This window comes from Diadema antillarum, unplaced genomic scaffold, assembly GCF_040938485.1.
Source record: "Diadema antillarum isolate AM-2024a unplaced genomic scaffold, OU_Dant_1.0 seq00000329_RagTag, whole genome shotgun sequence".
Lineage (NCBI taxonomy): Eukaryota > Metazoa > Echinodermata > Echinoidea > Diadematoida > Diadematidae > Diadema > Diadema antillarum.
Window position 1 is genome coordinate 1499465 of NW_027271346.1, and position 27857 is coordinate 1527321.

Genomic DNA, 27857 nt, shown 5'->3' on the forward strand with positions numbered 1-27857 from the left:
CTGTACCAAAAATAATGGCTGGATTTTGGTTTTCTTTTTTTTCAGGGGGGAGGAGTATCTTTTTTCTTTTCTTTTTTTTTTTTTTTTTTGGGGGGGGGGGGGGGGGGGGAGAGTACACTTGTATTTTTCTTTTTTAAGGGGTAGTATTGTTTACCCCTCCACCATGAAAGAAGTTACCAGTTCTATTATTTAGAGGAAAGGTATAAATTACCCTACCTCTACAATATTCCAGCTTGTGAAATGAATCTAATTTTCAGGATTGCAAAAGGGACACATGAACTTAAAAGGGAACATTCCAGTTACATTTTAGTTAACCCTTTCTGCCACCCTTGAATTATTAGGCAAATCTAGCACAAGATTGCTGCCTCTTACTTTGCCTCTTTGTGCAAAGCCACCACCCCCCCCCCCCAAAAAAAAAAAATGGACTAGAAGCAAGCTGTATCATCATAGGCACATGCAAAGCCTACAGCACCTTCTGGGCACTAGCGCAGAAATGATTTCTGATTGCTTCATTGGTTAATTTTATTTGGTTGTAGGGAACTCAATGGTGGAAAAGAACAGGAGACAGGCAATGCAGGGGCTTTACCACAGATTGTTGCACAAAGTCAGAAAACCGTAGGAAGACAGGGTAGGTGATGATGAGCTGAGCATCGTAGGCATCCTCATTGCGGTTCTCCACAGAGACGTCAAGAGTGAACACTGTCACTTTGCCAACCTTCAGGGTTGGTGGGTCGCTGTGAGGTCAAACATTCAGATAGAAATATGAAGGTAACATGGTAACATCGTGAGAGTACAAGGAGCTGAACTTTGGTCCCTCTGCCTCTCTCAACGTCTTTGCATTTTTTTCCCATAAGCACAAACACTGGGTGCGTTTGAGCACTCTACAGTGAACCAAAGCGAACTGAACGAAAGCATACCGTACTGTACTGTGCTAGATTTGGAGCGCTCAAGCGCTCTGTGAAGAAAACGTACCTCATGAGTTATTTTTAGAAGAGTTCATTAGAAGAGTTTAGAAGAAGCATTTTGTAACAAGAGGATCATTCACCTGGCCTGCTTGAGCTATTGACAGATGTTCCAAACAAAGAGAATAATGCATTATGATGAATGCGTAGGATACGTGCATGCTATACATGGAACTTTTGGTACGCTTGTGGTACCCTATTTGGGCACATCTAAAAGTGGTCCACTATTGGCTCAGTAGGTATGGTACGTACAATTTGGGAGCATACGAGCACTCCTCTGGTGTGGGTATGGTACGGTGCAGTTCACTTTACGAATACAGTTGTTAACCATGATTCTACAATCTCTATTAGCAAATCGAGGTTGGGAGGTGTGTTCAAATCTTGATTTGCTCAATTCAACTCAATACTTCCCCCCTTGACCCCCTAGAACATGAATAAGGAGGTGAAGTTAAACCTGTTGAGGGTGGGCTGGTTTTTGGTACAACACACATTTCCCATAGACATTTTTTATTGTTTTTCTGCTGATCTAATCTCAAATATCTCACTTATTTGTTAGTTTGATAAAAATGGATGTATTGGTTGTTGCATCAAAACTTTTCATTCAGTTAAAGGTAACATGACAAGATACCTTCAGGTACTATACGATTAGCAACAACAATAACAAAAATAGCAATTCAAGACACCTCTAGGTACTAGAGGATAAGTAACAACAACACAACAGCAAAACCAACACATTTTGCTCCTCACTTACCCCTGGAGGCTAACTGAAGCCTTGACTACCAGGTCTGTGATGCACACACCATCATCTTGAGCACACTCCTTTGTGAAGACACCTACAAAATACGATGGTTAAATGAATTGGCTTTCAAGCTTGGAGAAATAGCACTACTTTCTTCAGACACAAAAACACATATCTCCTACTTTCCTATTACCCCCTCCACCCCAAAAATACATATAAAACACATACACACACACACAAAAGAATGTGGCAAATACAATGTGGCCTCTCATTACTTTTTCTTCAAACAAACAATCTAACATGGTTGAGCTCTAGAAATGTAAACAATTAAGGTTGTTTCTCGTATTGTGCTCTTCCAATAGAACCATATCCTGTTTTGTGATTTATGCTTTCTTTTCTTGACCTGTGACCATCAATAAATGGACCAAAAATCTCATTACATATTATTGTCACAGCCTTACATACATATATATCTAGCACTGCAAAGATATTACAAGCCTATCCCAAGTTTCAAAGATTCAAGAAAACAAATGCATGTGTAAGGACAGACATATCAACAACAACAACAAAAAAAACAACACACACACACACACACACACACAAACTAAGACTTCCTCTTGTACTATGAGCAGATAAATACTGTAAAACAAGGAATCTTTGCTTGAATTCTAACTTCGTAAATTTTGGAGAGTCAAGATTCGCGAAAATAAATGCATGTGAAAGTTTCCTTTCTACACTACATATGCATTGAATATCAGAGACATTTCCCGAAAATTCGTGAAAATTTCATGACGCGAAAATATATTGCTTTACAGTATTATGATAGTTCACAACATACAGGTAGCAGTGAACTCACCTCAAAGTTGAACTCCGGGGTAACACTGACATCAAGCATGGCGAAGGGAGACATGGAGGGGACGAGGGTCTCCAGGTTCTGGCAAGACTGGGCTCGTTTCTTGGATGCGGTATGTAACTTTAATTGGGATGGGCCGGAAGATGTCTTGGAAGCCATTCTGTGAATAAGTTAGTTTTTTTTTTTTTTTTTTTTGGGGGGGGGGATGAGAAGCACAGACTTTTGACAAGAAAATCTTCTCTCAAGAAAACAAGGATTTCTCTTGGGTTGACACAGTGTATAAACCACTCTCTGATTCCATCACTTTTTGAAGATGTTGTACAATAAAATTAGCTGCAACTATTTCTTTCTTGTTTGAGATACCATTGCGATAAGAAAAATGAAAATAAAAAAATGAAATTGAAGAATCCTGTCATGGATCATAGATCAAACATTGTACCTTTCATAATCAGTGGTGGGCATCATTCTGCCTATACTTTAAATCACAACTGTTTATTCTCCATCAATTCAACAGACACATTCATTTGTTTATTTATTCATTCATTCATTCATTCATTCATTCATTTATTTGTTTATTTATTCATTTATTCATTTTTTTTTTTTAGCTGAAGTATGCTGTTCCCATCTCTGTTATTTACATCCATATGAATTGATATGATCTCATGGCATAGTTCTGATAATGTTACCTTGACGATTATACTGATCTCTGGAGAACACTCGACATCTTCGGTAAGCTGTGGTGGAAGACAAGGATTTGATCCATGAGTCTGGCTGAGCTGCTCTCCTCAAACACCACGCGAGAGTTTAGTCCTATATCACGCCGAGCCAGCTCAGCTTCAACATCGTACTCCACAGCTAGATGATAACAAACAAATACATACAGTGTAGATGAATTACTGTGGATAACCTTCACAGTATATTTCTGCAGTACAGAAAGATTGCATGATCTAGCTGAGCTGGTAATATCACATGAGGAAATTCTATTCTTTTCATTTACAGCCATTAGCCTGGGGCAAGTAAACTATCTATTGGGTAAGTAAATTGAATGGGTATTGCCTGTTTATGGTGTTAGACACATGTCTGAATTGCCTATTGGGATATGAGGAGAAATACTGTATTTTTTAATGCCTCGTCAATTCTGGAGACAAGAGATGTGTTTAAAAGAACATTTTCATCATAACTATGGGAGCAAAGCTTTCCTGCAAAACGACAGAAAGAGGGTGAAGTTCTTTCAATATCTTCATTATTCTAATTTTTCATTAAAGTGATTGGGATTCTAAAACCACAACACAAATATATAAATATACAAAACAATGTATAATTATTTTGGTTCAAATACAACTCACATGTGTGAAATCTCTAAGGCTGAAAAAGATAATTCCAAGTGTTTGTCATCATGGATATCCAGTGCAGTCCAATGAAGTGAAATCTTCAGTCAGTATGCTGGTTTGATGCCAAGTATGTCATGTTACACATTTTGGTTATCCAAAGACCACTTGGGAGAGTCATTTCTTATTTTTCTTCCTTCTTCTTCTTTACCAGATTTAGGACACTGCAATTAATTTTTGTCCTTCAGAGTGTATGTCGCTGTGTTGGTTCATCCGTTCATTCGTTTGGCTACTGACAACATTTTCGGGGGCTTTTACCATGTTACCTTCAGAACAAGTACATATACCTACTAGACCATACACTACTACACAGAGGGATATACATAAGAGTTGTGTAATTCCTGGCAACAAATGCATTCTTTGTTTGTTTGTTTGTTTTTGTTCTTGTTTTTTAAATTGAGTAGATCTAATACTCACTGATTTCATCATTCAAGGCCTCTGAACTGCTGTAATACCTCATGCAGATTTCCAGGGTGAAGCTGCAAGTTTAATGGAAACAAAAGTTAATGTGATCATTGTAACCTGTTATATAAGTACAATATAAAATACTGCTTTACACAATTTCATATACCTTAAGAACAGTCACATATTTTGATAATGATACTTGCCACATAGTTCCAAATACGATATGGGATTAATTTTTGCCAAGACTTTTCTACCGCCACACACCATCATCATCCCTTTCATCAACACCACAATAATCTTCAGGAAGTTATGTTTGTGAAAGTACAGGTTTACTTTCCACACTCTACATTTAACAACAAATACAGTCCAACCTCTCCTATCTGGACACGATGGGACTGACGCTCATCTGGATAAGGGATTTGGCTGGATGTGGGAGACTCAATGTTAAATACATGCAGCTGCCTACACAGCTCTTATAATGGCTTATCACTCCTTGGTTTTGTTGCATATAAAGATGCAATCAAACATACATGTACATCAGAAAATCAATGAAAGCTACATTTTGAATATTGGCTGCTTTAAAGTTGCCCTCAAGACTTATTTGTTTATAACTGCTTTCCAGCAGATTTTTTTTTTGTGTGTGTACATTATGTGTTTTTTTTTTCGTTATCACTGTTCCACTTACATTCATGTATTTGAGTGTGAAATGATTTTTGTATTTTAGAATTCATTTTTTGTAACTGCACCTTGAGCGCATTAGTCATGTGGAAGTGATGCATTATTAATTATATAATATTGGATGGCCTTGAGATTAATACAAGGAAATATTGGACGAGCTATGCACAAGTATTGGACGAGTCGAAGACGAGTCCAATATTTTGCTTAGCGAGTCCAATATTTCCTTGTATTAACCGAAAATAGGACATTCAATATTATCAATATTATCCTACAGAGGATTTTAGCAAAGAATGTTTTTACTTAGGCCTACCCTTTCTGTCTCCGAGTGCTGTATGGTCTCCTACTGTACTTGATCCTGACATACATGGTAAATGTACACTCTTCAGTGCAAGTTAATCCACTTCAGTCTCTGATAAAACAGTGATCTATGTATCCAAGGTAGCCGTCATGTTACTGTTAGACCGAGATCTAGCTAATTTAGACCAGAATTAGATGTATTTGTATCCGAGATCTGAAAAACAATTCACGTCACATCTACCGTAGATCGTGAAAGATCGAATTAGGCTAATACCACAACCGACTGTTAGTACTGTAGTCCTACTGTACTTACATAACGTACATATACTTGAACGTACAGTACATGTACAGTAACTAATCGCATATCGCGCATGGAAATGCAAGCGGAGGCCCGGCTACATGTATTTGTATATCGCGCGCGGGCAATCTAGCAGTAGCGCTGAGCAGAGCTGATCAATCTGCATGCTCAAAAAAAAAAAATGCAACTTGTTTTCATCAAACCTAAATTTAATTTCCTGTTATGAAAGTGATATTTTGAAAAATTGTATGAAAAACAATTTCAACTAATTGATATATGAAATTTGTTTGTATAAACACAGAATTTTAGAAGAAACGATATTCTAGTTAATTCGTGATTGACCAATCACAGACGTTTTTACTTCATATTTCAGGTCATCTCGTATATATCTCAACCAATCATGGTGCAGTTTATAAAAACTTTGGGGAATCCCCCTCTTGCCGTCCAATGTTTTAAATATTGGTCGCCTCGGCAAAAAATATTGGTCGAGTTCAACAAACTTTTTAAGTGGGTTGGAGGTTATGAGGTGCGTCGACAAAATAATACTTGTATTTGGGCTCTAAAAATCCTCTGTATGGATAACAGTACCCCATATTATTATTATGTTTTAATATTATCTGCCAATCAGTGTTGAGTATTCTGAGACATATGTTTGATTTTCTGATTCTTGTTTGATTTCAAACTCAATGCAAAACAGCCCTTGACTTTCATAGGAATATCACCGTCACATCATTCATCATCACTGCCTCAACTTGTTTCATCACTTTTAAAGGGGAAGGCTAGTAACTGATCAGTGGGAATCAGTGGAAATGCTGGGAGATAATTGTTCCAATCCTTATGGGATTCATTCAAGAGTTCATTGTATATCTATTGTTGTGTGAAAATGATTTGCTTCAGAACGGTCTCATATTCAAGTAATGTGCAGTTTAATGCTTCCAGGTTAGCGTCCCTGGTCAGTGACGGGGCATTAATCTGCACATTACTTGAATATGAGACCGTTCTGAAGCAAATCATTTTCACACAACAATAGATATACAATGAACTCTTGAATGAATCCCATAAGGATTGGAACAATCATCTCCCAGCATTTCCACTGATTCCCACTGATCAGTTACTAGCCTTCCCCTTTAACCCGTTGAGGACGAGTCCCAAGTATACTTGGGCAAGTGTCTATAGGAAATGCATGTTGTAGCAAAATCAGTCCGTCCTCAACGAGTTAACAGCCACAGTAAACATGACAACCGCATCTTCATTACAAGAACAGTCATCATCATCATCATCTGTGACTGTTGACAACTGCTTTCCATTTTATGCATATTTCCATAATTTGACTAAGAGTATTTTCCCTGAACACTATTAGGGTTGCTGCTGTCACTATTTTCAGTATCATCACAGTTTTCACAATATTAATCTCAATTACCATTCCACACTTGATTTCCTGTCTTAGCATATGAGATTATATGCAGAGACTCCAACTCTCCCGCTTTCGACGGGAGATCTCCCGCCGAAAGCCCATTTTTGCAAAATTTCCTATTCTCCCGCTTGAAATGGTTTCTAACCTAGTGTCATCGTATATTGAAAAATAAGCTTTAGATAGCACGAGATGACATCTAGAACCCTAGAGCTGGACCCCGGCCACAAGGAACTTCACGCTTCGCGCACATCAAGTTGAGGTCTCCCGTTTGCTAGGGGTTTCAAGCGGGAGAATCTCCAGATCAGAAGGTGCTTGAGGTTGGAGTCTCTGTATATGTACATCACCATCATTACCTCCGCTAAGGAAGGAGGTCATGTTTTCATTGGCACTGGTTTGTTTGTTTGCACAATAACTCAAAATGTTGTGAATGGATTCGACTGAAACTAGCAGGAAAGGTTGACAATGACACTAAGAAAAGACGAATTAATTTTGGTAATAACAGGAAATTTTACAGATTTTTGAAGGATTTTCAAAATCTTTTAGCAAATAGGGTCAATGAACTTGGGAGTTCAAGCTGCGCATATCTGAGGTCTGCTCACTCGCTCTACAGCACATGCTCTGCTTGGGCGCGGCGATGCGCAGCATGCAGGAAGTTGTGTGACGTAAACAAAAGGTTTCGATATTGGGAAATTTAGCAATTTTCAGCAATGCATACATGTATGGGTGGAAATGAGCTGCTTGGCGGTGGTCTCTGCTCTCTGAATACTTTTCTAGTTTTCTTTGAATCTATCCCATACTCAATGTGCAGAAATAAATTATTTGCTTCCACTGTCATCATCACTAACATCTTCACTGTGGTCGTTATTGTAATCATCATCATCATCATCATCATCATCATCATCATCATCAATATCTTCAAGTTTAAAGGGGCATTTCGGATGATTTTCATAATTTCACATCATGCAGTACATAAATCGACATCTCCATGTACAAATTTGTGGATTTTATTGTGGTCTTTGAGCAGAGAAACCAATACTCTGAAAAATCTTAAACAAATTACACAGAACAGTGATGATGACACTGGAGCCTCACATATTTCAGAAATGTAACAGTGTAATTCCATTACAAAGTTGCTTGATTGACAAGTTCACCTGTGTAGAATGTACATGCATACCTTCTTCTTTTGTTTTGTTTCCCTGACTCCCAACTCATGCATTCTTATGGTGAGGCTGACATTCTTATCCCTCATCCCAATCACTATAAATTCTGAAAACCCGTACTCAGTTTAGGTAATCTATCATTGTTCAAATGTAAACATCTGAAAATCATCCGGAGGTCTCTTTTAAGGGACAAGTCCACCTTCATGTACATGTGAATTGAGTGAATGCAACAATATTAGTGGAACATATCAGCGAAAGTTTGGGGAAAATCTGACAATCCATTAAATAGTTGAGAATTTTTTAAGTATCTGTGCAATCACTGCTGGATGAAAAGACTACTACAGTGTATGATACCATGCGTATAACGATATTAGGAAAATAAAAAGAAAATTTCACAAAATTTTACTTTTTTAATAAAGTGCACATTTTTTCGACTTGTTACTGATGTATAGCTGGGGAAATATTATTCCCCCCATGCCTTCTGAAAGAGAGAAGTTGAGTGTTCTTTTGTTATGCGAGAAAAGTGAAAATATGTTGAATTTTCTTCATGCTTTCCTTATCTCGTTGTACACATGTGACATCACAAGTTACAGTAGTCTTCTCATCCAGCTGTGACTGAGCAGAAACTTTAAAAATTCATAACTTTTGAAGGGGTTGTTTGATTTTCCTCAAACTCTCACTAATGTGTTCTACTAATATTGCTGCATTCACTCAATCCACATATTTATATGAAGGTGGACTTGTCCTTTAAGAACAACAGGATTGTTTGCCTTGAAACCATGGGTATTCTTACCAGTGAGCTGGCTTGCCGCTGTATTCACAGTTGGTGGTGTGTGGATCTAGCTCATTGTGAGAGATATAATTCTCATCCTCAATGAGAATCACCGGCTTTGCCCTGAACACAAAGCAAAAAATAAAAAAGATTAAAAATAATGTCATGCCATCATCAAAATCTGGAGATGTCCTGGCCTTGTGGTAGAGTGACCGCCTCCTAAGCAGAAAGCCAGAGGTTCAAGTCCCATCTGATGCAGCTCATAGATTCCTAAGTCTAAATGTGACTGTCATCCTACGAGTAACTGTCAGCCAGGACCATTGTTTGAATGTAAATTTGCCCAGGCGTATGTTAATTCAATAGCAAACTTCACGAAATAAAATGTATGTGGTACACATTCAGCATGTAAACATAATAACACATCAAGTTGTGACAAGAGTCCTGTATTGGAAGGAGCTGGGACTAATAAATTGGGTTGTTTTTCTTGTGTGGGACAAAATTACAGTACTACCCAATGTAACCCATTATACCTGACACTGATTACTAAAATCATATAAAATATATATATTATATAAAGATATTCTTGTTAGATAGGATACAGGTATGTAAACATAGAATACAGTGTACATGCACAGTGTATCATGTAAAATCTTGCCTGTAGTAAAATGTCTAGACTTGAAGTCCATAAGCAAGATGAGGAAACGGTCATGTTGGAATGTCTTCAGGACAACACATTGTCAAGTAATCACAAAGGTGGTCTAAATTCAGTCCACAGTTGATGCAAATTTCTTCTGCGTAAATGCTTGTGAAGAGCATACACCAACATATATCATATAATAACTGCACATGAATACTTGTTTATTGTGCTTGTTTCACAATATATTTTTAGTCCAAAAACTAAATTTAGCCAATGATTTGGATTTGAACCACCCTCCTAAATATGGACCTATTATATGCTTTCATTTGCAATAACCCCTTTTAACCCTCCTCAGAGTACAAGTGCAGTACCTATCTACATCTACTAATCTTAACATTAATATAATATAGATATAGATACAATGAGAGAGACTGAGATAGAGAAATAAAAGGAGTAAGAGTTGTACCTGAGGATGACAATCTGTTCTACATCATAGGCACCAACAGTGAGCTCTGGGAAGCCATTGCCATCTAGATCCACACCTCCAGAGATGGAGTATCCAAAGGTGGCATTGGGGAAGGGGTAGCCATTAAGGCCCATTGGAAGGTCAGAGGGTGTGATCTTCTGAGCCTCTGGCTGCAGGATGACTGTATCGGCATTACCAAGATAGATGTAAACAGCTCCTTCTCCATCATTCTCGTATGGTGCACCGATGGCAATGTCTGGAAGAACATACATATATAATTGTTACAGATGGATGCACTCCATTCCTTTTTTTTATGAGTGGTTGCAAATTTTCATGTGAGGCACAAAGAAAGAGGAAATTTGTGAAGGATGTAAGAGTAGAATTAATTGTCTTGTGGGAAGAGAGATGACTGTAAACACTATTACATTGTACAACCATGAATATGAGGCACATCCTAACTTTTGACCTGAAAAAAAAACCCCATTTGCCAGCTGCAAAAGCAAGAACTTGTTCAAGTTATGCATAAATTTACCCTGTTCTCCCTAAATTTACTTCTTACTCTCTTGACTCCCTCACTGTTCATCATTCATCATAATCACATGCATCATACTTTGCATGACTGTTACTATCCCCACATGTTATGGACAAAGACCGTAGTTTTGTATGGGGCGCTAAGTGTCGCATAGCCTATTTCGTTACAAAATCAGTCATTTCGTCAACAAAATGGTCATTTCGACGAAATGACTGATTTTGTAACGAAATAGGCTATGCGACACTTGGCGCCCCATACAAAACTATGGTCTTTGTCCATGGTTTAAACCATGGACAAAGATTGTACCACCTTCTTGAATTCGGGCCAATGACTTCTTGCAGAACAATTAATGGTTCACAATACACTTTACTGTGTCAAAAGTCAGCTGAGGGCTGATGTTCTAAGCATTCTTAATCGCATGCACTCAAGACATTACTGTATAATTTGGCAGCTTGTAAGTTTCACACTTGTGACTGAGACTAGGCCACTTCACATCCTGCTTATTCAAAGATATATGGTGACCATACATAAAGGATGCATCCCTTGATAACTGATATGCCTCCGCCATAATGCATGGTTCTCCTAATAAGTCTATACTACAATGTCTTGACAATGTGTGATGAGTTTTACATAATTGGCAAGACATTAAAATGACAGGTTTGTCATAAATGTGTTGAATGTTCACTTTCCTTGAATTAGGTTTAATTGGATGGATGGCTATACTGCCTAAGAGCACAGGTATTTGGGGATTTGAGGATTTTTATTTCACATTTGACTCTTTTTTTTTATAAGCCTATGCATCGTTAACTTTCAAGGTATAGAGAAAAAGTGTAATTTTACCATCAAAAAGTAAAATTTTTGCATTCTAACTTGGCCTTTGACCCTGGACCTTTGACCCTATGAACCTAAAATTCCCAAGAGAATCACTGTCAGGAAGAACATGCATCTGTGTAGATACATTGTACGTACAAAGTTTCATGATGATACCGTGAGTCACTTTCGAGATATGGACGAAAAAATGATATTTAAGACTTTCACTTGACCTCTGACCTTTGGGCAAGAAACTTCTTGAGAATCTCTATTGGGTTATACATGTATATCAAGTTTCAAGAAAAATTTGGAAAGTATTGCATTTAAATATGAGGGAAAAAGTGAAATTACGAGGAGTTGACCTTGACCTTTGACCCATGACCACCCACATTCCCTAGATAATCACTGCTAGTCACTTCATGCATATGTACTAAGTAAAGTTCCATGAAGACAGCTTGAACCATTTCCAAGATATGGAGAAAAAAGTGAAATTTTAACATTTTCACTTGACCTCTGACCTTTGACCTCATGACTCCAAATTCTCTCTGGAGAATCTTTATTTGGAATTACATGTACACACCCAGTTTCAAGAAAAAACCTCGTGGCATTGCATAGATATGGGGGAAATAGTGAAATTTTGAGCATTTGACCTTGACCTTTTGACCTTTGACCTCAAGCATGTGTGCCCAAAAGTTGATAGGCACAACTTTGTCCACTCATGCATATACACACCACGTCTCATTAGGATACCTTAAACGTGTTTTTTTTTTTAGTTACGCTGTCCACAAAATTCATTACGGACAGATGGAAGGACAGACAGATGGAAGGACGGACGGAAGGACGGACAACCTGAAAACATAATGCCTCCGGCAACACTTAGTGTTGTAGGCATAAAAAAAAAAAGAGTACACCTCATGCATTAAGAAAAAAAAAGTATTGGCTGATAAATCAGACTTATTGTGACATGAAACTGGTGTAAAAGAGTGTGTAACATGCCATCTTCCTACCCTGCATGCCATCCAGGTTGATATCCCCGATGTTTGCAACAGCTTGACCAAACAAGGAGTCCCTCTTTCCTGTCAGTTTGATTGGTTCCACATCAAATGTACCCTGCAGCAACATAAGATAGGGATAGAGATTTGGCAAAATTGGACCAGTATTAAATTTGTGTGTCATTGCCTTTACCTGATCCATTCCTAGACTATCCTGATAGAGTTCCACTAGATAAAGCTGTGAAAATAGCTTGATTAGTAAGTCATTTGGCTGAAGGATGAGAAATTCAATATTGATTCAAATATCAACAAGTTTGCTTTCTTCATATAAGCTCCAGCCGAAATTTCAGAGCCAAACAAGGATTTAGAATTACAGTGTACAGTGTTTTAGTTTGAATGAAACTTGTAATTTACTTTGGAGTTTAGCATCAAACTATTGTGTTAAATTGCCTCATCTCCAGTTCTCGTATGTCCATCGGCCATGAAACTTCAAAATTAATGATCTCTAACTTTACTTATCTGATGGCTAGCTTTCTGACTATTTCTGTGGAAACAAATTGGGACAAATGACAGATCATCAGAAAGCTGACTCTGAAACAGGTAATATCAAAATCAGAAAATAGCCAGAAAACACTCTGCGTCTCTAGGTGACTGGTAAAATGTCCCACACATGTATTTATGTATTTTGCTATTCATTCCATACCAAATACCAACATAAAATACCAAAACTACCTTTTATTCAATAAGGGGCACATTGGAAAAGCAGCATCTGTGTATTCTTGTCTTTATAAAACCTGAGATGAGTACATGAATAAATTCAAAACTTAGCATCAAGACATAAATGAGAAACCGAGTGAGAGATGAGGTCTGTAGATAGATAGATGAAAATGTGCAAATAGACAATGAATATGTAGACAGAGAGAGGGGGAATGTGTGTACATAGGATATACAGATGCAGAGCCAAAGAGTATGCATACAAAGACAGCATCCAATCCATATTGATGATCTATCCTAAGGGTGTCATTCTCACTTATGAGACAAGCTCGTACATACCCTAAACGCTATATGAATTTGTACATCTACAGAAATATATTTCTGTATAAAAAGACTGTTTAATAGGGGTAGACTTAGTCAAGCCTCCATCAAATATAACAACTCTCTTTGTATCTCTTCATATATTCACAAGGGCCAATGGTTACACATTCTATAATTTATACTTCACAAGAAAGAGTCACTTGTTTCGAGGCATCAAACTATTGTCACACATTGCTTTCAGAGAAGGCATGCAGCACTGAAAGAGCAAGTACAAAATTGTAGAATAAGAGTAGGTGACCAGGTATGAAATACTGAGAGAAGCTGACCCCACAATTCATCCTCATATTAAAGCTACAATCAGTTGATTATTTGCTGCTCTTGAAGCCCTATTGTATGTTTGGTAAATAAGGCCTACTACTACCACATCAAAAGCATACTTCAGTCTTTCTCTCTCTCTCTCTAAAAGGAAAAGAAAACAGGATGAAAAGTGTCCTTACGTCATGAGCAATGTTCTCGTATATGTAGACCCTTCCACCGACTCCCGTAGGCTGGGGCTGACGATCAAAGTACTGGGGGGCTCCAACAATCAGGTCATCGAAGCTACATGGGCATGAGCAAACAAATAAGAAAGGCTGGCTCTCCAGATATTTCATCAACTTTGTCTATCTATGTCTATTAAGGCATAAAAGTCTACATACAAACAGAGGTACAGAAAATTTTCTTAAAAATTTAAGACAAAGTGCCGGAGTACAAACTGAATTGTTCTAGCTTGAGATATCAGTAAGGAGCCAGGAAAATAAACTTATCCAACTGAAAATACAGCCAATGACATAAAAATACAGTGTAAGGATGAGTTACTTTTCACCAAGTGAGTATGTAGATACAAAGGTGTTGGACCATAATTACTTTTTATACTTTATTTGTAATTCCTAAATGCTCTATAATGAAAGTGATTCAGGAACAAAGACAGATGATACCATCATATATCGAGGTTACATTCTAAATAATCACCTGCTAAGTACAAAATCTCAGAAGGTTTATAGCTCTTAACATAGATATTTTTTGAGCTACAACATCATAGAAAGTCCTGTAAACAATTGAAGAAGAGTCTTCATTAAAGTATTTCCACGGAAGCATATCTGACACATCACACATCACATTTGACACAAGTAACTTTCATCAGTAAAAGCAGAAGTACATGCAAGAAAGTATGACCATTCTACATTAGTCTCCTACCCCATACCATTTGCAAATGTAATCTTTGTAAATCTAATTTCAGAAACTCCAATGCAATGCAAGTGTGCCTTTTTTTTAATACTTCATCTGATCTTCTCTCTCAATTGCCTTCTAAACATGGCAGAAGAGATGGAAGTCCTCAGGCTAGCACAAGAATAAGCAAGGTATTTTGAGAAAAGAAATAGACTGACCCGTCTCCGTTGAGGTCGGCAACAGCCACATCATAGCCAAAGGATGACGACGGCTTCTCTGCATTGATGCGGTAGAAGAAGCTTGGCCGCAGTAGTGACTCGTCCTTCTTAAGGACAAGGACAGCGCCCATAGCATCTGCCCTTGGGGCCCCTGCTATGTAGTACTGGACATCAGACTCGCCAGTCAGCTGTGCTGATGCCACAGAAAAGCCTGCCACGAAAAAAGAGAAAGGAGCGGACTCCAATAAATCATGAGTCCATAAACTTCAAAGCTAGCATGCTGCACTTGATGACAGAATTAAGTAATAAATGAATCCAGAATCTGTAGCCCCATGTACTGATATATTTCTCGAATCTACGAGTTGTAGACCTCACTGGGACAAAATAGACATAAACCCTGTCCTCATTGAGGTCTCATTTCAACTGGGTGTATCAAGTCATTATCAGTGGAAAATTCCAACAGCAAAAGGGGAAAGTTTGCTATGTGTCAACCAAGAGTAATAATAAAATTGGGGACAAAGGGTTCAAGTCATGAAAAAAAAGTAATGATGACCCAAAGATCAGCAGATCACCTGATGAGTCATGTGATTAACAGCAGGCATCTTGTATAGGTGGCTGCAACATTACAGAAGTCATACTCTCCATGTACTGTATTTGGACAGATAAATGCAAAACCTTGCTTCCTACCCATTCTAATGAATTTACTTTACCTTAAAGATGAGTAAGAACCACAACATCTTTATAAGCATTCTTGAGTCACTGACAAAATGTGTCTTTACAAAACCATTTCAGACTACATTTCAAACTAGAGCTTATGAGTTTTTCACCAGTGTGACTCCAGTCTTTACGACCATCATACCAATCTTATGATACCCGCAGGGTCACATGTCAAAATGACTTATCAATGTTCCACTGTTTTTCATAAAATGTAACATACACCATCCATTTTCCTTTTCTCAGTCATATCAGAAGTCAGGGGGTGGGACTCATACACCAGCGCACAATGTAAATTAGATATTTGTATTATATCTTGGGCCTTCAATGCTATCGGATCTCACTCAAAGTTTCATAGATCTGTTGCTTTCATTTTGATATTTGTCATGGGTAGACTCTACTTCACATTTCACACACATAAAACAATATATGTTCTTTTAAGAAAAAAAGAACTTGAATGCTTGACTAAAATAATCACAGCTCAAAACTACTTGTCACTTTTAGGGCAAAAGTTACCTTGAGCCATCCACGCTGCCAAATGCTCCCATAAGACAATGGGACTACCCCCCCCCCCCCCCCCCCAAGACAAAAATGCAAACTCTCAAGCTAGAACTTACCAAGGTAGCTATTGAAGCTGACACCACTGTTCAGGTAGTCGAGAGGACTGACCAAATTTCGTAGAGCCTGTCCAGGACTGATCACCATCAAGAGAATACAAGAAAACAATTAAATATCATCACTCTAAACTCATTCAAAAACTTGGGAAATTAACAATATATTACAAAATTACACAGAAAAATGACTCAAAATTACACATAATATTAGATAATTTTCAAAATATCTGCCCTGTATTATAAACTAGAATGTCACTTCCACCAACTATGGATATTTTTGTGTTATGCCATCTACACTCTAAGTTAGAAAGGGGCAAGAAATAAAGCAAGACAAAACACAATCAAGATCTTTCAGAGTCAGACACAGTACAAATTCAGTGATTTGATTTTAACTACGCAAATTGTAAAATCTGCAGAAATATTTTCACAATTTTCTCTGCACATTTAAAACGGGTTGACAATCGTGCAGTGCAAATTCAAGAACCCAGGAATATGTTTTTGAGCCACTCAGTGCAAAAAAAATTATTATGCGAAATTATGGATGTTTACAGTTTATACATTTCATCCATGTTATTTACAGTCTTGCCAATGACATGGGGTACAATATGCATCAAGATTAGAATAGAATTCAGAAAAAAAAAAGTACTGAATATTCTGTAAATCACTGTGACACAAATCGCCAAATGGCAATAATGAACGTTCTAAATGGACATTTCATTTCCTGTCAATATCTGGTTTTACATTTTGGAATTAAATTTAAAGAGCCAACACATGTAAAAACTGAGGGGAAGGAAATGTTTGTGATTACAGAGTCACACATTTCACTTTCATTTTTAACATGTCTTCTTTTGTTCACTCATATATGCATATGCCAAGATTTATTTAAATACTTCAAATGGTTCTGAAGTTATGTTGTCCACAAAATGCTTTATGGATGGATCAGGATGGACAATCTGAAAACATACCACCTCTGGGGACACTTCATGGCGGAGGCATTAAAATGATTCCAATATGTATTTGCATTGAGTCTTTGGCTCAATTGATCTAATACAATATGAATAATACAGCATTTCATTTACAGTTAGTCATGTGAACTTGGTCTCAGTGCCACACATTCTGCTACTTCAAAGGGGTAAACAAGAATGAAGCGGAAAATTAGACTATACTCACACATTGGCAGTGGCAATACCACCCAGCCAGTTATCTGTTCCTGGGATACCCATGATGTACTCCTGAATAGTAATGTCTGGTGACATCTGTTAAGATACGCAGAGTGAATACATCAAGTCACATAATATGTTTGGTGAGGAAAATTATGGCATGAGTGACGGTTAACATTTCTGCTTTTGTGATATACAAAGGTTTGAGTAATATTAACTTCTTCATTCAAATTAATAAATTCTTGCATCACATTGTGCCTAGTGCAATTGGTTGACAAATTGCCATACATTATCATCTTGGATGTAAAGCACATTGAGAGCTCTGTCAGAGCTGATATGCAGTATATAATAATGTATTATTATTATTATTATTATTATTATCATTATTATTATCATTACTGCTACTATTATTATTACTACTACTATTATTCATATTATTACTACTACTACTATCATTGTTATTACTACTACTACTACTACTGCTACTACTACTACTACTACTACTACTTCTACTACTACTACTACTACTACTACTAATTCTACTACTACTACTACTACTATTACATTGACATAAATAAGCATTGACTAGTCAGTGTGTAGTAGCCATGACAACAACAAAAAATAAAGGGCACACACTTTTTATCATGGTTACTACTAAAACACTGAATAATCGGTGCTTATCTTTGTCGATGAAGGGTCATTTCTCAACCAGTTGCATAACTTCTTTGTTCTCTTCTTTTGTTTTCTACAAATTGACATCCTTTTAAAATTTACCCCTACAGATGTCTTCTTCAGTTGTCCTAAATTCTGAGGTTTTTTGTTATGTCAAGATTATGCAGTTATCAGGTTTCACAGGCTGTTGTCATACTGGTTACCTTGGTAACGGCAACATCCGTCCCTGCTTGGCAGTACTTGTAGAGGTTGCCATCATAGTTTTCGGGCTTGGTTTGTCCAGCACAGGGCACATACCCGTTCATGGTAAAGAGGTCCTTTTCTAATTCATTGTCGAGGAAGTAGCACTTTCCCAAACCCTGGACCTCATCGACAGTGGCTGGCTGAACTTTATACCTGTGTGCACACGCCTGTGTTGACCAAACACAACAGATGAAAAACATGTCAATTCTACTCGCAAATTAAACAAATATCTGAAATCCTATGACCCTGCTTAAGTCAAATCTGACTGAAAAATGTCAAATAAGAACTTTCATATTTATTATATTTAAACAAGGAAGCTCTTCACAGACTGACAAACTGACAGATGGGTGTATGGATGGACAGATAGAGGGATGGACTGAAGGATGAATGAAAAGTAAATATACCAGTAAATATGATGCTTCTACAGAGACTCCAACCCCAAGCACCTTCTGATCTGGAGATTCTCCCACCTGAAACCCCTAGTAAACGGGAGACTCCAACTTGATGTGCGCTTCGCGCATATCATGCGGCCGGGGTCCAGGGCCCGCTTAAAAGGGCCCTGGAAGCTATAGGGTATGCTCTCTCATGCTATCTAAGGCTTATTTTTTAACATACGACGACACTAAGTAAGAAATCATTTCAAGCGGGAGACACAGAGTAGGGAGGGAGAAATTAAATGTCAAGCGGGAGAAAGGGAGATTTTGCAAAAATGGGCTTTCGGCGATAGATCTCCCATCGAAAGCGGGAGAGTTGGAGTCTCTGCTTCTAGTACTCTTGGTGTGGGGGTATTGCAAAAAAAGAAAAAAAAAAACTGGGAGGAGAGTCAGAGCCTGTTGCTTTTATTATCAAAGGTAGTGAGGCTAACATTTTTCTCATTATCATGAAGGGCACAGTAAACAATAACAAGGAAAAGTAGAAATTACGCGGTGCGTAATATATGTCCCCGCCGGAAGTAGCATTTAGTAGCAAAATGTACAATATAGGTAAAAAGATCAAGGTCAAAGGTCAAAGAAGTCAAAAGGTCAAAATTCTATGTAGAGGTTTTGAAACCCTCACCTAGTGCCATCACATAAAGCAAACGGAATCGAAATCGGGTTAGAAATAGCAAAGGAGTAGCATTTTGTAGCCAATGTACAATATAGGTAAACTAGAAATGTCGCTATGGCGACTGGTATGCCTCCACCATAATGCATGATTCTCCTAATAGGTCTATACAATGTAGTACATGTGGACAATGTGTGATTACATTTTCACAAAATTGGCAAAATATTAAAATGACATGTTTGTCACAAATGTATTGAATGTTTACCTTCCTTGACCTATGTTTAATTGGATGAATAGGAGAGCATGTATTTGGGAATTTAAGAACTTTAACTTGACTTTGACCCTTTCATAAGTTTATGCACTGAGTAATTTTCAAGGTATGGAGAAAAAGTGCAATTTCTGTATTGAACAGTAAATTGCTATCATTTTCATCTGGCCTCTGATTTATAAGAGAATCACTGTCAGGCAGAATATACATAAATATGTACTAAGTTTCAAGATAACTTGAGCCACTTCCGAGATATGGAGAAAGAAGTAAGTTCAGCACTTTCACTTGATCTTTGACCTTTTGACCTTTGACCTTCTTGGCAAAAAAAAAAAATCCCTGAGAATCTCTATTGGGTTATACATGCATACATCAAGTTAAAAAAAAATAATCCTGCTGGCATTGCATAAATATAAGGAAAATAGTAAAATTTTGAAGTATTGTCCTTGACCTTTGACCCCTGACCTTTGACCCCATGAACCCTAAATTCCCTAGATAACCACTGCCAGTCAGTACATGCATATATACTATGTTCCATGAAGATACCTTGAACAATTTCCAAGATACAGAGAAAAATGTAAAATTTTAACATTTTACTTGACCTTTTGACCTTTGATCTTTTGACCTCATGACCCCAAACATTCACCAGAGAATCTTAATTGGGTAATACATGTGTACACTAAGTTTCAAGAAAATATCTTCAGGCATTGCATAGATATGGGGGAAATAGTGAAATTTTAAGCATTTGACCTTGACCTTTTGACCTTTGATCTTGAGCATGTGCACCCAAAATGTGATAGGCACAACTTCACCCCCTAATACACATACGTGCCAAGTTTCATTAGGATACCTCAAAAGGTTTTGGTAGTTACCCTGTCCACAAAATTCATTACGGACGGACGGAAGGACGGACGGACGGACGGACGGACGCTACGACGGACAGACGGACGGACGGAAGGACGGACGGACGGACAACCCGAAAACATAATGCCTCCGGCACCACTTCGTGGCGGAGGCATAAAAAATCAAGGTCAAAGGTCAAAGGTCAAAATTCTGTGCAGAAGTTTTGAAGCCCTCACCTAGTGCCATCACATAAAGCAAATGGAATCGAAATCGGGCTAGAAATGGCGAAGGAGTAGCATTTGATAGCAAAATGTACAATACAGGTCAAAAATCAAGGTCAGAGGTCAAAGAAGTCAAAGGTCAAAATTCTGTGTAGAAAGTTTTGAAGCCCTCACCTAGTGCCATCACTTAAAGCAAACGGAATTGAAATCGGGTTACAAATGGCGAAGGAGTAGCATTTTGTCGCAAAATGTACAATATAGGTCAAAAATCAAGGTCAAAGGTCAAAGAAGTCAAAGGTCAAAATTCTGTGTAGAAGTTTTGAAGCCCTAACCTAGTGCCATCACATAAAGCAAACGGAATCAAAATCGGGTTAGAAATGGCGAAGGAGTAGCATTTTGAAGCAAAATGTACAATATAGCTCAAAGGTCAAGGTCAAAGGTCACAACTGAAATTCTGTGTAGAAGTTTCAAAGCTCCCATGTAGTGCTATCATATAAAGCAAACAGAATCAAAATCGGGTTAGAAATGGCGAAGGAGTAGCATTTTGAACATTTTGATCACACACGGACGCACAGACGGATGGACAGACAGACAGACAGACGGACACACAGACACACACATGTACGGAGCCCGTTTCATAGTCCCCTACTCAAACTCGTTCGGCGGGGACAAAAACGTTGAAGAAAATTCTTCTTATGGACTTTTTTTTTTGACAAGGGAAGGCACTGCATGGTGAATTCAACTTACTACTACTGCACCCCCAGGTCCCTGGCTGGCCACAGACACCCCTAGCCACTGGTTGCTCTTCATTGGTGTGCCATCACCATCTACAGAGGTGGAAGAAATAAAGGAATCATTGTATAAAAGACACAATACAAAGCATGATGCAACAAACTTGTTTACTCATCAAATGACTGATATTTTAAACCTATAGACCTCTATTTTACTAATGCTACTGTTATTGCTTTACCGCCATGAAGTTCGGGGCCAGTGAGTGGGTGTGATTGTACATCTTACATTACCCATTCAAAGTACACCTGGAAGTTGACAAGTATCCTAAATTCAGACAATTCAGTAGTGTGTGTCTGTTTTAATACATGGAAAACATGTACCAGGTATAAACACTGCATTGTTGGAAAAATATATTGATCCATCATAACTTGATAACTACTCAAACTCACCAAACTACATCAAACAAAACACTCCCACTGCCTTTCGTTATTTCCAAGTTATCCATTTAATGATGTTTGACAATGAATTACATTCACTTCCTCAATTTCGAGTGATGGACATCCTACAATTGTTACTTACTTGTGATTTCGTCATTTTTATCCAGCGGGAGAAGCGTGCAATCAGAAAAGTTTGATGAAAAAGGACAGCGAAAGACACCGCCTGGTTTTGTAGCATTAATGTCTGTCTGATGAATTGGAGCTCCGACTATAATTCTGCAAGAGGACATAAAATGACACAGACAGGAAAATTGTGAATAAAATATTCAAAGGAGATTCCACATGTCCTGTATTTGGCTCACACCAATTCTTCAAATGTTCATCCTATCTCTATTCAAAATGATTACACATTCTCAAAAAGATACTTTATGATCCAGATAGTTATTTAGATCACTACCAAAAATTATTCTCTTGGCCAACATCTGGCCTTCCCTGAATATCCCTTAAAAGGAATTATGAAAAAAAAAACCACATCAACATATAGGCCTTATGTAACATTAAAGCAATTGCTTAGTTTCATTCTAAACCAACTAACATGTCCTTGCATGAGGGTTTTTCCACTCAAAATCCACTCACACGTCCTCAAAAGAACACTACAGTTTCACTGAATCTAAAGTACTCTGAGAAACATAGTCCCTATGAATCATGAACAATTTACTAGTAGTCTAGCCTCCAAATAAGGTGCAATTCACAAATGAATGTCCCCTCACTAACCACAGCCAATGAGTTTTGATCAAGCTGATATTGCTGATTTTTCATAAATTTTCCACCAACTGATTCCATTACCTTTGGTATATCAAGTATATCAAAGTGATTGGGGCTGGAACTGTCTATTCCATTTATGGGTGTGAGACCCGACAGTGTTTCTAGGCTGCAGGAGATATCTGATCTCATGGATAAAAGCATGTGCCCATTGCTGTTTGCGCTATCCCTTTATCTCCATCCTACCCCACCCCACCCAATAATCCATGATAGTAATGAACAAGTGTTCATGATATACTGCACTTTTCATATATTTTTCAGTTTGACAGCCACGTCCAACAGACAAGGGAAGGCAATACAGTTTCAGGGCTATCTCTCCATGAAATTGGACGATTTCCACTGAGACAGCTAGCAAGGAAATAAAACCTTCACCCATACAGCAGGGCAGGCACAAAATGGATAGTAGATTCAATGACTAGTGATGTGCTTCTAACACTGTGATAGTGAAATAATGAGTAGCTTGACCTTTGTTGTTCCATTCAGTTGCCCCACATCTATTGTAGTTCAAACAAGAACTCTGCATATCATATGTAACTTAATTTGACTTGGAAAGTTAAACTCTGAAAGACATATCTGCAAAAACAGCATGAACTCTACTACAAATTGTTGTTTGTTTGCTTGTTTGTTTGTTTGTTTTTACTAACTGTGACCTGTTATATTCGTGAAAGAGATACTACCTGGACAACAAAGTGATAAGACTGGTACTAATGGGAAAGTTACTGGTGCTTAATATTACATATTGAGAGAAACACCATCAATATACAGGTACCTGCCTATACTGTATGAATTAAAATAGATATTTTTACTGACATACTCTTAAGTTTATAAATGCTACATATGCATATCATCTTTAGAAGCAGTTATACAACACCTCAGAATGATGTCGAATTGTGATTGGCCAAGAGCATGTCACATGACATTCAATAGAAAATACCTATCAAACTCATTGAGAGTGACAGCCATACAATAGGCCCCTGGCATGGGCCTATTGCATGGCTCGAAGGTACTATAGCACGGCTTCGCGGGGGGCTACTAATGCATGGCCGCTCACAGAGTTCTGTGGCTCACACCCACCCGTAGCAAAGCGCCAGCAAACTACAGTGTACATTGTACGTGCTGGCCGGCTGCGCTGCGCTGCCGGTAAGTCTCCCATACCAGGCGCGGCGGAGTACTGCAACGCGCAGCTACTTTACCTAGCTAGTTGCATGTATCGCGACCTTTACACCTCCTGCTGTGTTTTTACTTTTGACTCTGATCTGCTACGTGGACCACAGTGATCCCAAAATCAAGACTTCATTTCAAGTTGAGAAACCGTAATTTGATTATTTTTCTGTGTTTTTATACAAAATCATTTTCGGAAATAGACAAAGTCTAGACCTACTACTAGATCTACTGACATCTCAGATCGGCCTAACAGTCAGGCCTAACTCGATCTAACGTAAGCGTAATAAATGAGGTATACTAGTAGACCCTGCGGAGTTTGTGATTCCTGTGTCGTGGTCGAATCATGACGAGTGTTTGAAAGCAGTACACAGGGTGGTTTACAATTCTCTGCCTGATGTTACATTTATTTTTGGGCCTTCCTGAGTAAGCGGTCACTAATTTAGTACTGTGATTGTGGACAAGGTGTTGTATAAAACGAATAATTTATGATTTTGTTCGTGCATTGGAGCACGTAATACCGCACTCGGCGCGAGATTCGCCACTGGTCTATTCAACGCGGCGCTACGCGCCTTGTTGAATAGACCAGTGGCTTATCTCGCGCCTCGTGCGATATTCGTGCCCTATGCACTCACAACTCATAAATTATTCGTATACTATTTGCTTTGCAGTAGGCTAATATACTAATACTAGGACAATTTGCATTTGATCCGTATAATGTACAATGTAGTCATGAATGTTCTCAGCTGTGAAGTCATGAATCAAATAAAAAGTATTGTCTCATGCTATATGGTCTGTCTGTACACCGACACTCTTAAAACCATACACAATACTGAAAAATACAGGAGAAATATGTTTTGTATTCAGTCGTACACACAATAAAAAGGAATTTAACACATTCATTGTATGCTTCCTTTACTTTATATGTCATGATTAATTGACAATCTTCACAAGTGACATAAACCATCATGTGTTCCCAGGCTGAGAGGAGAAACAGAAGGAACAGGAAAAGGATCTGGTTTACTTGTTGATCTCGCTAGAAAGAAGGATGGGCAGATAAACCAATGCAAATTCCATGAAAATCAACAGAGAAAAAGAAGAAAAAAACAAACAAACAAACAGAAAATAAAGTCCTCTCCAATTCAACTTCACCTTGGCTACTGCTGTCAGAGGGAGAAAAATGTCATTTCAAGTCAAACTAGCAATCTGAACATAAAAGCTTTTATCTCCATCACATACAGCCTTAATCATATCTCAGTCATAAAAACAACAATCATTTACACAGCTGGAAAGACATTTAATGTCGCATCATCTACTCTTTATTCCTATTTTGTACATCACATTCATAATTTCGGGGGGGGGGGGGGGGGAATCAAACTCCAATACATCTATACTTGGTCACTTTTCCTCCTAACAACCGCACTACTGTATTAAACCAAATCTGGTAACTTTTAGGTGGGAAGGGATTGTACAAGTATCACTTTCTAGTTGCTACATTATCAACCTAAACATGAATTTTATGACACGATTGTGTAAGAACCAATGGGGGAGTGGTGAAGTGATGGCATCCTTGCTTTATTTAATTTATGAATATGATTATGACCTGGTAAGACAAAGCGATGGAGTTCAGGGAACTCCATTTTACAGTTTGTACATAGTGTGCTTTGTCCAGCAGTGTGCTCTAAACTCAAGGGACGTTAAGGTTGTGTTTGAGCACTCAAAGTGAACTGAACTATACCGTTTTGTAACTGTGCTGTGCTAGACTGTTTGGTAATGGGATTGTTTGAGCATTCTGCGGAGACAGTGTATTTTTCAAGTCATGTTCCGAATTTGATTCAAATGGGTCACATGTTGCATAGGAGCAAGTCACTCAGTTTGAACACTTACACTATAAACCAGTGTCACTATTAGAATTAAATAATCTCGAGTCAACTTCCAGTACAGTATGCTTTTAGACCAGTTTGCAATCAAGTACTCTCTGGCGCACTACAGGTATGGTATGGTATGCTTTTGGACTACATCAGGAGGAAGTCCACTTTTAGACTGCTACAGTACAGTTCACTGCGCTTCAGAAGCATTTATAAGCGCTCCTCTGGCACGGGTACAGTACACTGCGGAACACTTAGAAAGAGAGCTTGAACACACCCCTTAAACAGTTTGGGGTTTCATCTTCCCTTATTTCACACCAGTAATATTTCAAAAAACTTATCTCTTTAAAGAAATTATCAAAACCACAGTATTAAGACCCTTTTCCTTCCATGGTCACACTGGTGCCTTTGAGATACCAACATCCTGACCAGGAAATACCATGCCATGTTCTTGTAACTTGACCTCTACTGCAGTAAACAAACATGATTTAACCTTTTTTTCCCTTTTTTTTTTTGCAGCTGTCAAACTCTGTTCATAAAGGATGCAGGATATACTTCAAACTCTTATATAGGAGATTAAATTACCAGGTACAGTGATACAAGCATGATATGAGGAAACACATTTTCCCACACCCATATAACTGCATCTCACACATTCACACACATTGAAATGGACCTCCTGTCTAAGGAAGATTTTTCGTTCTGTCATCTGCTTTTGCTTTGAAAACCCATGCCAATGAAATATCTAGCATGGGCATGATTTCTGTGAAAAGAAACCCAAGCTATACTTGTTGCCATTTATGGAATTATACATATAAAAACTTATTTACATTTCATGCACAACCTACGGATGTGTGCGTTCTCTGTATGATTGAGAGTTTACAAGATGATCTGTTTGTTTCACTGACTATTAAGAAATCATAGATACAATAGTGTTCCTGTGTTCAGTGTACATATTCATCTCATAGCAGCAAAGACTTCCATCTTTTGCTATTGTTGATTATGTGTATCAAAGTGTATCAATGTGACAGAGGCACTGGTTGTAACTTGTTAGACGGATTAAGTCAATGTTTTATGAAAGGTGAATTCTTAGAAGAAATCTACTTTAAAAGGATGGTATAGTTTTGGTTGAGATTGGGCTTCAGGTTTCCAACTTTTTTTCGTGTGTGTGAGATAATGAGAAACCTCTTAATGAAATATCACACAGCATACGACTCTAAGAGGAATTCAAAGTTTATTTGATAAAAATTGGTTTTGAAATGGTCGATGTATCCAAAACCAGAGTTTCTACTAAAAAGTGGGACCCATCTTTCATCAGGACCACTTTGATTTGCTTTGTTTTTGGATATATCTCAGTCATTTCATCCAACTGATTTTCATGAAATGAACTTTGAATCCCTCTTAGAATTGTGTCTTCTTTAATATTTCATACAAGTGGTTTCTAATTATGTCATAAAAAGTTAAAACCTCAATCCAAGTCTCAACCAAAACTTTACCAACTCTGTCTACCATCCCTCTGATTGTAAGGAAGAATCCTTATTTGCTTTTCTTAGGGAGATCACACCGCTACACAGAATTTGCTATACAACTCAAAAAGAAGGCAAGTCACTAAAGCACATCAATGAAAAATATAAATGAATTTGCAAAATTACTTCCTAAAATCTTGATTCCCATTCCACCACATTACGTTTAAAAATAGGTCTGAATAGCATCAGAGAGCATCTAGACCAGACCCCATCTGCAAGGGCTGTGCACTTGTGATGTGTGGTGAAAAGCACAGTTCTTTCTTTTCATCGGTACAATTTTACATGTTTATTAAATTGAGGAAAACTCTGGTCATATGGGCAGTTGATCACGACAAATGAAATAAATTAATTAATAAATGAATGAAAAAAAAAATGTGTATCCAGTAGTGTTGATGCATTTATTGATGTGGTGGATAAGTGAAATGACCTTTTAATCTAGAATGTCACTGACCCGACTGTGATATAGTATTTTTGGGTGGCTTTGTATCTTGCTGCCTGCTTGTTATATAAAAACTACATTTTGTAGGTTTTTGTTATTCGGCATCTGAGGGCTATACTGAGAGTGACAAATGACACAATCAAGCTTACCCTCCAAGACACAGTATGATAAGCTGTGTGACAAACTGTGTCCAAGGTACATGTGACTCAGTTCAGAATAAAGTGACCAGTA

At 37.9% G+C, this 27857-nt stretch overlaps 1 protein-coding gene across 1 annotated transcript in view; it reads right to left on the reverse strand.

The window, feature by feature from the left end:
• The window catches only part of LOC139730719 (integrin alpha-7-like), a 68475-nt gene that overhangs the window by 19055 nt on the left and 21563 nt on the right, over positions 1-27857 (reverse strand). Inside the window, 17 exon segments of the mRNA XM_071641586.1 lie at positions 587-734; positions 1714-1795; positions 2554-2620; positions 2622-2714; positions 3241-3288; positions 3291-3409; positions 4360-4421; positions 8988-9089; positions 10070-10325; positions 12419-12521; positions 13936-14038; positions 14866-15076; positions 16197-16273; positions 17364-17449; positions 18229-18435; positions 21389-21468; positions 21953-22086. Coding sequence (XP_071497687.1) covers positions 587-734; positions 1714-1795; positions 2554-2620; positions 2622-2714; positions 3241-3288; positions 3291-3409; positions 4360-4421; positions 8988-9089; positions 10070-10325; positions 12419-12521; positions 13936-14038; positions 14866-15076; positions 16197-16273; positions 17364-17449; positions 18229-18435; positions 21389-21468; positions 21953-22086 — 1978 coding nt within the window.